Source organism: Pelodiscus sinensis, chromosome 1, assembly GCF_049634645.1.
Source record: "Pelodiscus sinensis isolate JC-2024 chromosome 1, ASM4963464v1, whole genome shotgun sequence".
NCBI classification, from domain to species: Eukaryota; Metazoa; Chordata; order Testudines; family Trionychidae; genus Pelodiscus; species Pelodiscus sinensis.
In genome coordinates this window covers 119988838-120005186 of record NC_134711.1, presented here as the reverse complement: position 1 = coordinate 120005186, position 16349 = coordinate 119988838, and the positions used below count along the sequence as shown (strand labels likewise).

The window sequence follows — 16349 nt, the reverse complement described above, 5'->3', positions numbered from 1 at the left end:
TAATAGCCACTTCCATAGATATTGGCATCAATAGAGAACAGCAGAACATCTAATTACAGGAATTATTTCAATCAAAACCACAACTATGATTACAAATATTTTGAAGGCCCAGGGGGAAAAAAATGCAGGAATAGTTATATCACTGACACTGGAATTTAACAGTGTAAAAAGCCCATAATCATCAAGAATTTAAGATTAGTTTTGTCACCCACGATCTTAAAAAAAAGGAACAAACACTGAGCAACTGAATTCACTGGTTTGCTTTTTACCTCCAGGTAGGAACTCCATGATCAAGTAAAGATTTCTTTTATCCTGAAAACTATAAAACATCTTCACCACCCAAGCACCATCTGCTTCAACCAATATATCTCTTTCTGCTCTGATATGAGCAACCTACATGAAAAGAGAACAAAAAAAAAAAAGTGTCACTCATCTCAAGGACAGTTATTACTTAAATATTAACCTGTATTTCTAGTTATTGAACCAATCACTGCATTGTTCATGATCTCTGATGAAGAAACTACAGTCCTCTGTCAAAGTGCAACAACAGGGGAGACAGCACTCTGGTCATTGAAACGAATTACTCTAGAGTCAGGCCTGTATGCAGGAATTTCTGGGGTGTGTGCATTTTTTTTTGGTAAATGTGGACGGCAAGGGTATGAATGCACCCTCATTGTCCTCCAAGTAAGCAGGGAAATCAACCCCAGCTGGCCAGACGATGGGAGAGGGAGGCTTGGATAGTGCTCCACTCCTGCCTTCCCCAGCTGGCCAGAGTACTTACTTGGGGGACTATGGAGGTGTTTTTGCACCCTTTGCACTCCCACTGCATACAAGCCTGAGAGTAGACCTCATTAAGAACTGTGCCTAACTGATGTGCTGAAGAGAACTAAGAGACTGACACAAAAGGCATAGGAGGGAATTGAGAGAGAGGAGAGAAAGAATGAGAGAAAGCTCTCTACAGCCGTGGTGTCCAAGCTCTCTACAGCCATGGTGTCCAACCTATTCTGAAGCAGCAGCCATTACAGTGACTACTGCTAAAGCGAACTAGCCACACTCAACCAGCCAAAGAGCCACATCTGGCTAGCATGTTGGACACCGCGACTCTAGAGATCTCCCCTGCTTCAGGAGGGCTCTGTAGGGCAGTAAGCATAAAATAATACAGGGTATAAGAGTGGTGGAAACACACGGACTAAGTCTACACTGGCATGATTTTCCAAAAATGCTTTTAATGGAAAACTTTTCCGTTAAAAGCATTTCCGCAAAAGCACGTCTAGATTGGCAGGATGCTTTTCCACAAAAGCACTTTTTGCGGAAAAGCGTCCGTGGCCAATCTAGACACGGTTTTCCGCAAAAAAGCCCCAATTGCCTTTTTCGTGATCAGGGCTTTTTTGCGGAAAACAGTACTATGCTGTCTACACTGGCCCTTTTGCGCAAAAGTCTTTCGGAAAAAGACTTTTGCCCAACGGAAGCAGCATAGTTTTTCCGGAAAAGCACTGATGATTTTACATGAGATCGCCAGTGCTTTTCCGGAAATTCAAGTGGCCAGTGTAGACAGCTGGCAAGTTTTTCCCGCAAAAGCAGATGATTTTGTGGAAAAACTTGCCAGTCTAGACATAGCCATGTGGTAAATAAAGTGCATGGAGTGTTTGCTTTACCAGTAAAAGGTCCCTGAACATTGCATGGGCTTGAAGAGAGTAGGAATGAACAATAACTCTACATGGCAAATTCCTGATTTGAAATATCATCTCAATGCATTCCCAAATCCATTGTTGTTTGTAAAGGGTGTTTCTATTTGAAGAAAAATACTCAGCAGCTGAGCAGTGCTTGTGGAAAAATGGAATTTTTGAATTATTGAAACTGGCTATGGATTTTTTTTTATTTCATGCAAGATTTTTATCTATTGATGCAGCCCTGCAAATCTGCAGATACCCACTTCACATCCACAAGTATCTACATCCACAGACATTTATGTGGACATCCATAGCTCATTTTTGCAGATACAGGAGCGAATCCAATTTTATATCTAGAATACTGCAAATTTTCAGATATCCGCAGATCATTTTTGCAGATGCCAATACAAATTTTGTATGTGTGCTGGGCTCCACATATTGAAGTATAAAACCATGTCAAGGTTTGGTCTGTAATGCAACTTTTCCAACTGTGAATTCATAGATACCAACAAATAGCTGAAATGTTATCTGAACATCAATGTGAAAGCTTGGTACAAGTGTAGAAGCTTGTCTTAAATCGTGTGGAAACAGTCTGTCTGGCAGAAGAATGGTTCCATCATCAAGAGAGGTAGGTAAAAAACAAGTGCCTGAGCTGCAATGAAATAGTGCTATTTTGTTAACTGAATACAACTTACTAGCAACCTAACGAAAAGTATTAACCAAGTGTTCATAAAATCCACTGGGAAATATCCTAGGTTTTGGGACTCTTTTATGAAAACAATCTACAAAATAGTACTGGACTGGACTGGTGGAAAAGCACCTTGACAGACTGTTTTTGTCTGCAGCACTGTTAGTTGGAAGAACTGTGACACTCTAAGGCGTAGTATTTCAGTGGAGAAGAGGTGTGGTCCAGAAAGACTATGTCGGATAAATATTTCCTGTGAGCTCTGATGTAACTCGGCAACATCCTCTAGACAGAACTTAAGGACAATGTAGCTAAGCTCTGTATCCCACTGGGTATTTTCTAATTCTTAAAGAATCTGAAATATGATTGAAGAGTTGAATCACTCCCTATCAGCTGAAGTTCTGTCTTGCAGACAGATAGATACAAGATGTTAAATAGAAGGAAATAATCTTACAGTAATCCAACTTTCAGAACTATTTTCACCAAGCCACAGAATCTGATCTTTAATGCAACTTCTTCTACTGCTCCTCAACTCTATTGCCCAGAAATATCTCTGTGAGGATAGTGGTCTCCCCATTCCTCATTCTGTCACCTCTCCACAGAGGCCTATTCACTTCAACTTATTTGCCTGTCCCAATAGATTTCTTTCCTCCCTACCTCCTATTCAGAATGAGGATACCGCATACAATTAAACACAGTTTAAAAACAAATTATGACGATCTCTCCCAGTGACAACATATTTGAAATTCTGTAGATTTTATTGCATTTGTCTCTAATGCATTGTCCCTACAGAACACACTAAGCAGTGTAACATTCAGCAAATCTACACTCCTTACTGATTGTGGGTTGTCTATATTGTAGCCATGTCTGTAATTTCTGCACCTGCTTCGATAGAGCTAGTATATGTGGTGAAAACGGTGTAGCCCAATTATTAAATGTAAATATTTATAGGCAAATAGGTCTCAGTCTACAACTGAAAACTATTTATTAAAATAAAGTTTGAGAATTAAAGATTGTTTTCTTAAACCCAGAGGTGACAGTTGTGTTTGGAGTTCTTCAGCAAACCCCACAGATGTACAAAATTCAAAGCTTTAATTGACTGAATATTTTCCTCCCCTCTTTCTGTCCACCAAAATAAACCCTGATATTTATCCAGAAACATTAATAATTTTGTACTGATTTGTATCTGTTTTTATTGTTGTGGTAATAAACACTGGTAATTCCTGAAAAAAGCAAAATAATAACTGAAAATGAAGGCCCTATCTGCACTACATAATCTGAAGAAAAAAAGGGCATTGTTCATCACCCCAGGAGTGTCCAAATATAACACTTTGCAAAATGCCATTGTTACAAATAAAGGCTAGAAAATAAGGTATTACCATAGTGTCCTGGAGCACTAGTCATGGACCAGGAGCCCACTGTGCTAGCTGCTGAACAAACAGAGGATGAAAAGATGGTCCCTGCCTCAGAGAACTTGCAATCTCAGTAATTTCCTAGCATAAGCAACAGAAACATAAAAGGTATTTACTATAAACCTAGGCACATTCCATTCCACAAACCTGCTCTTTTTCCAGCATATCAGCTTTTCTCAAAATCTTCATTGCATAAATATGACCCGTATCTTTCTTCTGGACAAGTCGTACCTAAAATTAAATAGATAATCATCCTTTTAATATGGTTCACAAAATTGTGATATCTTGAAGGATTGAAAATGGTTGGTGCTTAAAAGATCTCTTTGATTTTAAAGTCATGAATACATGAAAGAGAAAAAACAGGACATAAACCATACATACTTATACACCAAATTGGACTTTAGATATTTTAAATATCTTTTTGGGATGGTCAGTGTTTTGATAAAATTAACAATCAAATTGATTACTACATGGTCTTTAGCTCAATGGTGCTAATTTGTACAGGAAAGTCTTATGGCTTGTCTATACTCGCACATTTTCTGAAATATCTATTCCAGATAACTCCTATGTGGACACTGTTTTTCCAGAATAAATATAACATTTCAGACACATACCTCCCCAAATGCTCCTCTTCCTATAACTTTCAGAGATTCAAAATCGTCCAAACCAAGCCTTGTCCTCTTCAGTCGCAGGAATTCTGTTTCTTTGCGGGCATGTTGTGACCTACGCAGTTTTTTCTATGGAAACATATTGTGATAATTAGAAAGTTTCTTGTAAGTTAAGTAACATATATAACTGAAAATATCAGGAATATATAAACTATATTTTAGAAAAAGAAAGTTTTAGAACATAGGAAATGTAATTCTCCATCAGATCCCCTAGTCCATCTAGTTCAATAGTCGGTCTTTGACGTAACTTGCACTAGATGTTTGGAGGAAGGTGCAAGAAACCCCAAAATAAGCAGGTATGGATGTTCAAACTCCTAGGAAGAGCTTATCGTAATAGTTAGATATTGGCTTCTGCCAAAAAAAAAAAAAAAAAGATTTTAAAACCCTTCAGTTCTCCATGTTTAAAGTTAGTAACATTAATATTTTTAAAACAATGAGGGAGTTAGTGGGGAATTTTTCAATTAAATGTTTTTTGGTCTGAAAATGTTGATTAATCAAATCCAAAACTTTTGGTGGAAAAGGATCAGTTTTGATGTTTTTTGGAGAGCAGCTGGGACAGTTAATTTCAGAATTTTAAAAATGGGGAAAAAAATAATCTGATTTTCCCATTCAAAACAATGTTTTCTATTTTGCATCTCAAACTAGTTATACTAAAAAAAGTAAATGGTTGACACTGAAACAAAACATTTAGAAATAAATGAATCAAAATATTTCAGTTGACTCAAAACAGGAGTGTGTGGGGGCTGGATTTTCAGTTTACAAAAATATTTGAGATTCCAACTTTTCATCCTGATTTAGGACAGAATTTTTTTCAAACTTTTCCATGAGACAGGAAGAGATTGTCCAAGAAATTCTTGCTCAGCTTTTGCTGCACCTGTATTCCAGCTGCAGGCATGCTACTTGCATAAAGAGAGACTAATACAATCAGGTAGAGTGTGTGAAGGGGTGTTTAGTTACTGGTTTCTACTACACATGAGAAGGAGAGAAGACACTTTGTTTAAAGTACATACCACTGCTCAATGACCTAAATACACCTAATTAAAGTTCTTGAGGTGGGGTAGAAGTGAGACACAAACATAGATGCTAACTGGTGACATTTCAAAGTATTGCTTCCAGTGATGCTTCAAAACTTGAACATTGAAACAAAAGAGCTTCCAATCATCTACATATGCCACTGGGTAAAATCCACTGGCTCAGAAGACAATTCTATTTTGAAGTGGGGCAGGTGGGATAGGTCAAGAAAAGCAAAAGCACAGGTACTATGAATTGGATGGGGGTAAAAAAGAAAAAGGCAGCTGTGGGAGAACAATTAGGTAGCTTGCTGGGCAACTGAGATCCACATTTTTCATTTACACCAAAAACTACTTGTGTAAGGCAGCTTGATGGTCATTGCAAATATGTTTTAGTATACAAAAGTGTCAAAGGGCTTCATCCTGAAAGATGCTAGTACAACACCTTCCAGTGATGTTAATAGGAGTTTTAAAGGTACTGAGACCCAGCAGGATCAGGCACTGAAGTAATACATTTTTATACTAGATTTTTAAATATCATTTAAAGCCACAAGATGGCATCATATGGCCACTTGCTCTCCACTCATTCTCTAAAGAATAGTAATAGAGATGTAGCCGTGTTAGTCTGGTCTTGCTGAAACAAAAGACAGGACTATTCAGCACTTTAAAGACTAACAAGATGGATAATTAGGTGATGAGCTTTTAAATGCACCAATACAAGACCCATCTGAGGCAGACTATTGTATTCTTCAATAAAAGAACCAATGTAATTGTAAAGTAACCAATGTATTGTAAAGTTCAATATAAGAAACAATTATGTGAATGGCCACAGCAACGCAATTTAAAAGAGAAAATGTTGAAAGATCTAGTGGGTGTGATTCTCTTCTCACTTACACTGCTGTGAAGCAGGGATACATAAATCCTTTACTGCCCTAATGCTGGTGCATGCTAGACCCAGTGTTTTAAAAAAACCTCAAGGTTTGGTTCAATGAAAATATAAAGCCACTGAAGCAAATTCAACCCTCGGGTGAGTATATGCAACTCCCACGGTCTATAGTGGAATTAGTTACCTGCTTGAAGTTAGGTACATAGTTAAAACAGCCTGCTGAATCAGGGATTACAACCTAAATCCGCTCCCCTATGTATTTTGTCTTCTGCCTATGTCATCCAAGTGTTTCTGGTCCTTTTTTCATTCCTTCTCCACACCTGAGCGTCAAACAAATTCATACTCCAAAAACCAAGGGTTGTGTTACGTTCTTCTTAGGTGCCTCTATCTTATTGGATCATGAGTACCAAACGGTGTGTGAGCAATCTTTTTTATGAAAAAATTAAAAGCTTATGAGGCTTCTCTTATAAAAACTCAAATGTGGAGTTTGTTTACAACAGCAAAACTTACAATAAAAAAAAATATCAGTGTCATGTTGGATAATAAGACTCTTAACAATCAACCATATACTCATCCAAACACCAGATCTGAACAACCACCATGAAATATATTTGAAGACTTTGTATCTCAGTTGGCATTACCTCTTCATCTGCCAGGCCTTCTTCATCCATAGCCACTTCTAGCTTTTTCTGTCTGCATAGGTAGACATGGGAGAAGACATTTTTAATAAAGTTCCATCAGACAGTATAAAAATTCCCTTACATCACAGGGAAAATTTCCCTTACATCTTTATCATTTACATCAATTGGAGAACAGAAGTGTAATATCAGAAATCTGCCATTTTAAAGAGCTTTTTCATTTCTTGGAAAAGATATTCTGTACAAAAACAAGGGATCTGTACTATCCTTTAAAAGAGAAGAACATCATGAACCCAGGTCTCAACTCTCTAGTCACAAGAACTCCCACACAAAGGCATACATGACAATATGTCCCAGTCCATAAGTGTTAGCTATTATATTTTGATAATACCAGATGTGTGTATAGCATTTCACATAAAAGATGACAAGGCCTTTGCCCCAAGAGCCATCTAATACCCCAAATCCCTCAACACTTACACACATGTTCAGTCATGCCTCTCACATGTGACCAGACCTGCTGAAGCCAATGGGTCACATGAGTAAATTTTTATATATGCAAAGTGTCTGCAGGATGGAGATTTAAAGGTCCAAATTCTAGATACTTTGATCTTCACCACTTTATTGTCATGCATTAGCCTGTTGAAGCAAATGGGACCATACATCTGAGCTAAGATTTTGAACGAGTGAAACGATTTTAAGTTCTCTAGTTTCATTTTAAGCATTTATTTAAAAGTCAAGACTTTCTCATTTTGAGAATTACAGTACAATCTACTAGACTAAGACTCCTTGGTGAACAATCTATCCTCCCACTTGGGAGAGGCCCATTTAATATAGTAAGGACTAAAAGAGAAGCCCCTCAAACCTTTTCTGTGGTTATATAATCTCAATAAAAAATTGTTTCTATAACAACAGAAACTTATGTCATTTATTGAAACAAAGTATTCATTACAATAAAGAGTTGGTGTTTTGACACTTTGATCCTAATGTAAAGCTACTGAATAATGTTCTCTCTAAAGCTGTGCTCCCTGCATGAAGCTTACTGACAAGGTGGGGCTGATTAATCACCTGTGAAGCTGTGCTACCCTGCAGCTTAGAGGGAACGCTGATTACAATGTAACTGGAAACTAGACTACGTCTAGACTGCATTACTTTTCTGGGATACCAGAGATATCCCGGAAAAGCAATACCACGTCCAAGGAACGCATCCACTTTTCTGAAAAATTTTTTCGAAAAATAAGACGCGCTCTTTCACCATCCCTGTAAACCTCAATGTAACTGGAAACTAGACTACGTCTAGACTGCATTACTTTTCTGGGATACCAGAGATATCCCGGAAAAGCAATACCACGTCCAAGGAACGCATCCACTTTTCTGAAAAATTTTTTCGAAAAATAAGACGCGCTCTTTCACCATCCCTGTAAACCTCATTCTTCAAGGATTAAGTGATGTGTCGAAAGAGCACTTTTTTCCAAAATTTGGCGCTGTGTAGATGCGCCAAATCTTGGAAAAGCCTCTTTTGAAAGTAAATCAGAAAAAGATACTCAATGTGAATACTGCAAATTGTGTTTCTTTTTCCGATTTAACAGCAGCGTAGACCTAGGCCTAGGGAAGGAGGATATGGAAGTTAAAATCAAGTTAGTTGGCTCTATTCTAGTGCTTCTGCAGCTATTGCAGCCAACACTAGTGCAACAGTGATAGAAGCCCAAACAAGGCCTTTGTGCTGAGATACACATTCCCTAAAAGAATGTACCCTCAAATAGGTAGCAATTTCCTTAGAAACTGAAATCAATACAGCTTTCTAAGAAATACTTTGTGCAGGGACTTAAATGAATTTAAAAGCACATAGTTGGTTTGTACAAATACCACAAAATAACAATATAAATTAAAAGCTAAAGGTGTGAAAGAACCGGGACAAAGTACCTGGTTTCTCTCTCTTCATGCTGTAAAATTAGGTTGCTGTAGAAATTCTCCAATGTAAGTTTGGCCACAGTTACTCTCTCCCGGGTGTGGTTGCTCATGGGAAAGGATGTTGTAGTCCCTGCAGTCATTGCCATAGTAACATGAACTGAAACAGAGCACATACAATTACTCAAAGAGACTTTTTATTCCCCCCAGAAAATCAGAGAGAGTGTGAAATTCATGGGGAAGACACCTCCCTTCTTTGTGAACAAATCCATAAACTTCATATTGTAAAGTAAGAGCAAGGGGAGGATGTGCTACCCACTCACCAAAAAACAGAAACCATGTCCTGGCAAAACAAGGAGTGACTCATAGGAGAGGACCATTCTGATTACAGGCAACTACTCTGATGTACTTGTCCAGGCATTAAAGAGATTTACTACTGGCTCACTAGAGTCCAACTCTCTCCCTGCTCCCTCCCCTACCCTGCCCCCACACCTGCCCCATATATAAATATAAAATGAGTCTGGAGCATGAGGAAAGAGGTCATCCATGTAGCTCTCTAAATGCAATATGTATGGACAGCACAAAAAAAGTTTTAAGACTGAAAAACTTCAAATCTTTCACATAAAAAAATGATGAAAATGAAAAACAAGCAAACATCTAGCAAAGATAAGATAAGCTAAATTTCACTGTAAACTATTTTACTTTAAAAAACATCTTTTACTAGAACTTAGTACTGATACTTGGATAATACTGTATCTAGAAATCATCCCCTCAAAAAGATATCTTCCGTAGTTTATGGAGAAATTTTTCTTAATCACAAAAATAATAAAAAATAAATCATGAAACTTGCCCCCCTGCAAATGGATCAGGCTCCGAGGGAGTTTTTGATAACCTGAAAAGTTGTTTGCCTTGTGATCTCCTTCAGATCCTTTTCCATGCGCTAGAGACAATCTGGTAAATCAGAACTGTTTAGCACATTCAGAAACCACTGTAAAGGGGTTTTCAGGCTGAAAAGGAATTCCCCTAGACCTGCACATAGCCATTCCAGGTTTGTGACTTAAATAACCTGTAGAACAGGGGATGTGATCACTGAGGAACAGGACAGGGTTGCTAAGAAGCAGTCTGGGGGCTGGTTAAAAAAAAAAAAAAACACCCCAAATCCATTCCATTTTGGTTTTAGGGTTGGAGTTCCAAGAGAAGGGTGAGCAAGAACTCCCCACCGTGGAAGCGAGCAAAGCCAGCTCAGCTCTCTCAGCTCCAGGCCAGCAGAGCTGTTAGGAAGCATTCTTTTCTCTTAGCAGTCATGTTTTAGTCCGGAGCTAGGTAAAAGCATGGTGGGAAATAAATCAGTATGTAAGCACTGCCATTCTCTAAGAGACAGGGAAGGAAGCATTTTGTGCCAATGGCTCCTTCCTGAAAAGCTACTTCCTTTTTTGTTTGTTTATATTACCCTATTGCTTCATAAAAGGATTTTGATGCAGCTCCCTCTGACAAATATCCAGATCAATGTTTGATCTTCGAATACTATAATGCTTCTTTTTGGTGAACAGATAAAAAGTCACAAACAGAAGTAAGTTTTAGTATAGAAAACCTACAGACATGTCTTTTTCTTGGTCTGACTTTTCACACACACAGTATGGGCATGTCTACACAGCAAGTTATAATTAAACTATAATTAATTGCATAACTTAAGTTGAAATAGCTTATTTCAACTATTGGTGTTATCTACACAGCAGTTACTTCAAGATAGAGCACTCTTCCCCAACTTCATTTACTCCGCATACAATGAGGGTTGCAGGAGTTGGAGTAAGCAGTCCTCCAGCTCGCTATTATTTCAACATTATGTCAGAATAACTGCTTGGGCTCGTCTACATTGGCCCCTTTTCCGGAAGGGGCATGGTAATTTTTTGAGATCGTAATAGGGAAATCCGCGGGGGATTTAAATATCCCCGGCGGCATTTAAATAAAAATGTCCGCCGCTTTTTTCCGGCTTTTAGAAAAGCCGGAAAAGAGCGTCTACACTGGCCAGATCCTCCGGAAAAAAGCCCTTTTCCGGAGGATCTCTTATTCCTACTTCAAAGTTCCTACTTCAAAGTAGGAATAAGAGATCCTCCGGAAAAGGACTTTTTTCCGGAGGATCTGGCCAGTGTAGACGCTCTTTTCCGGCTTTTCTAAAAGCCGGAAAAAAGCGGCGGACATTTTTATTTAAATGCCGCGGGGGATATTTAAATCCCCCGTGGATTTCCCTATTACGATCTCAAAAATTACCATGCCCCTTCCGGAAAAGGGGCCAGTGTAGACGTAGCCCTTGTGTATAGATTCAGACTGTTATTTTGGAATAACATTAGTTATTCTGAAATAACACTGCAGTGTAGACATAGCTTAAGGGAGCTTGCGAGGAAGGCATTTCATCTTCTTTTAATTGAATTTTATGTATTTAATACATTTCTAGCAAAGAAACACTGTCATAATGCATCAGCTGTGCATTGAGCCGTGGGATTTTACAATAGCATGCAGATAGTATTTTACTTATCCATTTTGGACAATGCCCACGTGCCACTTCTGAGAACAAGTAAGAATACTGATGAACTAGCAATATAGTAGACTTTACGATCTTGTAGCTATGGTTGCCAGATACCTTCACAAAAAAAATCCCAAACATGGCAGGGAAAAAAAATTGGTTGAGAAAAAAAAGGGGGGGGGGGGGAGACACCATAATTGGTTTCTCAAGCAAAATTGTTGAGAAAAAAAAGGACGCTGCACCTTTAAGTTCCTGCACGCCCCTGTGGTATTTTCTAGTTTGTTTGTTTTTTTAAACCAGACAGAAGACGCAATTACCGGACTGTCCAGGAGAAAACTAGATACCTGGCAACCCTACGTAGCTATTTCTGCGGGGTTTATTAGTATTTTATCTCCTTAGAATTTCTCACAAGGCCTGCTATTTGCTCAATTAACCTATTACAATCTAGATTAACAATAGATGAATACACAGAAACAAAAATCCAAGAGGTTACCTTCTCTTACACCAGAACCACCAGGCATGATCATGATTTTATATATAATAAAAAAATCTCCCTCTTCCTTCCCCCCCCATAAAAATCTCCCTCTTCCTCCCCGCCTCTCCCCCAGTTTTCCCATATACAGAAGTGATGGAAAAACTGATGAAAACAGATAAGAAAATAAGAACGGTCGTACTGGGTCAGACCAAAGTTCCTTCTAGCCCAGTATCCTGTCTACCGACACTGGCCAACACCAGGTGCCCCAGAGAGGGTGGACCGAAAACGATGATCAAGCGATTTGTCTCCTGCCATCCTTCTCCAGCCTCTGACAAACAGAGGCCATGGACACCAATTCTATCCCCTAGCTAATAGCCTTCTATGGACCTAACCTCCACGAAATTATCTAGCTTCTCTTTAAACTCTGTTATAGTCCTAGCCTTCACAGCCTCCTCTGGCAAGGAGTTCCACAGGTTGACTACACGCTGTGTGAAGAAGAACTTTCTTTTATTAGTTTTTAACCTGCTACCCCTTAATTTCATTTGGTGTCCTCTAGTTCTTCTATTATGGGAACTAATAAATAACTTTTCTTTATCCGCCCTCTCCATACCACTCATGATTTTATATACCTCTATCATAACCCCCCCTCAGTCTCCTCTTTTCTAAACTGAAGAGTCTCAATCGCTTTAACCTCTCCTCATATGGGACCCATTCCAAACCCCCAATCATTTTATTTGCCCTTTTCTGAACCCTTTCCAAGGTCAAAATATCTTTTTTTTAGGTGAGGAGACCACATCTGTACACAGTATTCAAGATGTGGGCGTAGTACCATCCTAGAGATCTACAAAATCTCTAGCCATTTCTATTAATTCTGTTGATTTCATGCCATTTCAAAGTCACCACGTCAATAGGTGGAAGTCTTGATAAAATGTAAGTATAGCATATTTCTATCATGTCAATACATATTGTAATAGCTGCACTACAGTTCTCTATTGACAAAGAAAGGGAAACACAAACCAGGTGATTTTACTAACGAAGTTCAGTATATGCACACTTCGAATTCTAGTTCTCCCTCTTAGCGGGGCACAGAGTGATATCAGTGATCTAATTGTTTCCAATAATGATCCAACACGGCAAAAACAGCCTTTTGTTCCTTTAGGAATTCTTGGCACTGAATGTATTGCTAACCCAGGCTCAAAATGGATTAAACTTCATTTAAAGTATAAAGACTTTTCAGTTGTATCAGACACATATTTATCATTTGCAAGTCTAGTACTCTCGGTTGGCCAAAATAAGCATATAATTGTGTGCTCTTTTCATTTGTTTTCCCCATGTTCCTATACACACAAATGCAGACACTACCAAATCTCAATCACTTGATTTCATTAAGCCTGGAAAAAGGAGATCATTTTAGCAGTAAAGCACTGAGCTATAAATAGAATGGCTGATTTTAATTGGAAGTAGTTCTAAAATAAGAAAATACAGAATAGCTCCTGATTAGTAAATTAGCGAGCTCAGAGAAATCTATTTAACTGTTCAGAAGCTTGTCATTACTGTGCTAATACAGCATAAAATAAAGAAAGGTAGAATTACTGTAGCAAGTGTCCACTTCCAAAATCATAATTGCCTCCCCCAGCCACTTCTCTGTTGCTATTTATTCTTCTGATGTTTAGAACATTTTGCTTACACTGTGATGCGAGCACATTCAAGTAACTAACAGTTCCAGCATTGTTAATTATAAAAAAAACAAAACAAAAAAAAAACACCCACATCCCTTTAGCTAAGAGCCTAATCCTAATCAACTCCCTTGATTCCCAAGAAGGAGCACAGAGGTGTTGCAGAAAGTATACAGCACCTTGCAGAGTTGTCCCTAAATTTCCACATGTACACACAACCCAACGCAGTTGGGAAGAGGCAAACAAAATATTTAAACATGGCCTTTATAAACAACTGATCTGGGCAGGAGGAGTAAGGGAAAATCAAAGGAAGGCCCTGCTCAGAATTTTGGCTGAACACTGCATTCACTGATCTCACTATATTCATCAAAATGTTTTGAAAAGGTGCCACCCATATTTCTTGGAAATGCCCATAAAAGAGCCATTAATCCGCCCAAGATCATGCCATTTACATAATAGAGTCATTCTATTCCTGAAGTGCCATCTAATTTGCATTAGATTTATGAAACTACAAAGAACACAGCACTTTAACCAATTAGTCATATTTCACTTAGTGCTTTTGAATTTCTCAGCCAGAAGGCTTCAAGTCCTTTACAACAGGTCTATTACTCTGGAATACTTGATATAAAAGATAACAATTTACAGCAGGCATGTCCAAAGTCCGGCCCGCGGGCCAATTGCGGCCCGTGTTCCGGTTTAATATGGCCCCACAGGTAATTTGGCAATATCTAGCTTTTAAGGCCCCCAACGAATCCATATGTATTGAGATGAATACATTGTAAAATCTCAGTTAATGTCAGTTGGTCTAAATCAGTTATAAATATATTTGGACACAACATGTATACTTGGTGTTATGTTCCTGTTCATATTTTTTGAACTTAAAAGTTGACAGACAACCTTTATTACCAATAATATGTAATGTACTTTACAATGTTCCTGACATATATTTCAGCTTCCTGGATTTTTTTTTCCATCTGGCCTTCAGATATGAAAGGCAGAGTGATTTAACACCTGTTTAGATTTGTCATCCATGTGACAAAATGAAAAGTATGCTCTTTGCAATAAACTTTGCATAAAATAGTTAATTTGCATTTAATTTTAATGGTTCAAAGAATGTCAGGCAAAATGGTCGGCCCTCACGCATGTTCACTTCATCAAATCTGGCCCTCTTTGAAAAAAGTTTGGACTCCCCTGATTTACAGGCATTTCCACAATCTCATCACCACAAACCTTTACTGGTAGAAAATGTAAAAATTACTGATTGGTTAAGACATACCCCCAGCCTTTTAAATCTAAAATCTTCTAAGTGGACTATGAAAGGAAAACTTTAGTAAGCACCAGTTACTATCTCCTCACTCCACTTTCAAATCAGTTTTATGGATCGATTTAAAAATCTGTCTGTCCCAAGTCAAATGTTCCTGAAAACACTGTTCCATTGTTGAAAGTCTCCACATACCACAATTTCTGGTGCACAAATTGCTTCCACTATTTGATCTGAGGAAGTGGGTCTGGCCCACGAAAGCTCATCATCTAATAAACCATCTTGTTAGTCTTTAAAGTGCTACATTGTCCTGCATTTTGCTTCAACTACCCCAGACTAACACGGCTACATTTCTATCACTGGTGCACAAATGGCCATGCAAAGTCCTCTGCTCAAATTCTATTCCTCAGAGTGTTTACACTGATTTGGAAATGTTAATTAAACCAAAGCATATTGGAGCACCATAGCATCTGAGAGATGGAACCACTTGCTACAGTGAGCCAGAATAGTAAAAATGGGATGAATGAAGCATCCGGAGAATGAGTTCCCTCTAATGAAACTGATCCTCTGGAAATGTGGGAGCATTTCCTAACAAGAGAAATAAGCATAAAAAGCCAGTCTCATATTCTAAGTCTCTCATATTCAGAGCACTGCATCTCCAGACTTCAGAGATTTGGATGGGATTCTATTCAGAAAAGCCAGAAAAAATGAAAGATGAGGTAGCATCAGAGCCATCCCTACCAGTGTTGGTGCCTTAGGCAGCACTGGCACCACTACCCACCACAGCAGGAGTGGCCGCTCTGGGGGAGAGGACCTGCAGGGACAAGCTGTGGGAGGCAGGGGGCTGCCAACTTTCCCAGAACAGATGAGCCAGATGCCATTTGCTGCAATGGTGTCCAGTCCAGGAGAGTTGGCAGCCATGGAGCAGGGCAGGGAGGAAGGCTCACCTGCAGCCTCAGGGGGGCAGGCAGGAGATGCAGGAAGCAGTGAGTGAGGTGAGCACTGGCTGGAGCGGCAGAGGGTGGCTGTGCTGGGGCTGGTGGTGAGATCTCCAGGTGGAAGTGTGGGCTCCAGGATGGGAACAGAAATGAAGGATTCAGGATGGGGTGTGTGAAGAGGTGTGGACTCTGATGTGGGGCAGGAGATGAGTGGTTTACAGTGGGGGGGGGGGCCTCCAAGTTTGGGGCCAAGAGTTTGGAGTATGGGAGTGAGCTCAGGACTGGGACAAGGGAATAGATTTAGGAGGCGGCTCAGGGTTGGGATGCAGGCTTGTTCTGACCTAGGGAAGGGGATTGGGGTGCAGATGGGGATACAGGCTTTGGGAAGAAGTTAAGGTGCAGGAAGGAGTTCCAACCTGGGACAGATGTTCGGGGTCAGGCTCCAGCTGAGTGGCGTTTATCTCAGGCACCTCCAGGTTGACAGCGCAGTGAGGCTAAAGAAAGCTCCCTATAGATCCTAGCTTCGTACTGCTCCTGGAAGCAGCCAGGATGTCCAGCTGCTAGGCAGAGGCACAGTCAATGGGAGCTGTGGAGCCAATACATG

The 16349-nt window shown here is 39.3% G+C and overlaps 1 protein-coding gene across 3 annotated transcripts in view; it reads right to left on the bottom strand.

Annotated features, from left to right (window-relative positions):
* STK38L (serine/threonine kinase 38 like) overlaps positions 1-16349 on the bottom strand; it is a 61471-nt gene that overhangs the window by 20112 nt on the left and 25010 nt on the right. For all 3 annotated transcript variants that reach the window (XM_075899022.1, XM_014575773.3, XM_014575772.3), the window contains exons 2-6: positions 8890-9034; positions 6973-7024; positions 4382-4504; positions 3915-3998; positions 270-393 (exon numbers count right to left, since the gene is read on the bottom strand). In XM_075899022.1, the coding sequence (XP_075755137.1) occupies positions 270-393; positions 3915-3998; positions 4382-4504; positions 6973-7024; positions 8890-9034 (528 nt within the window). The remainder of the gene's footprint in view (positions 1-269; positions 394-3914; positions 3999-4381; positions 4505-6972; positions 7025-8889; positions 9035-16349) is intronic.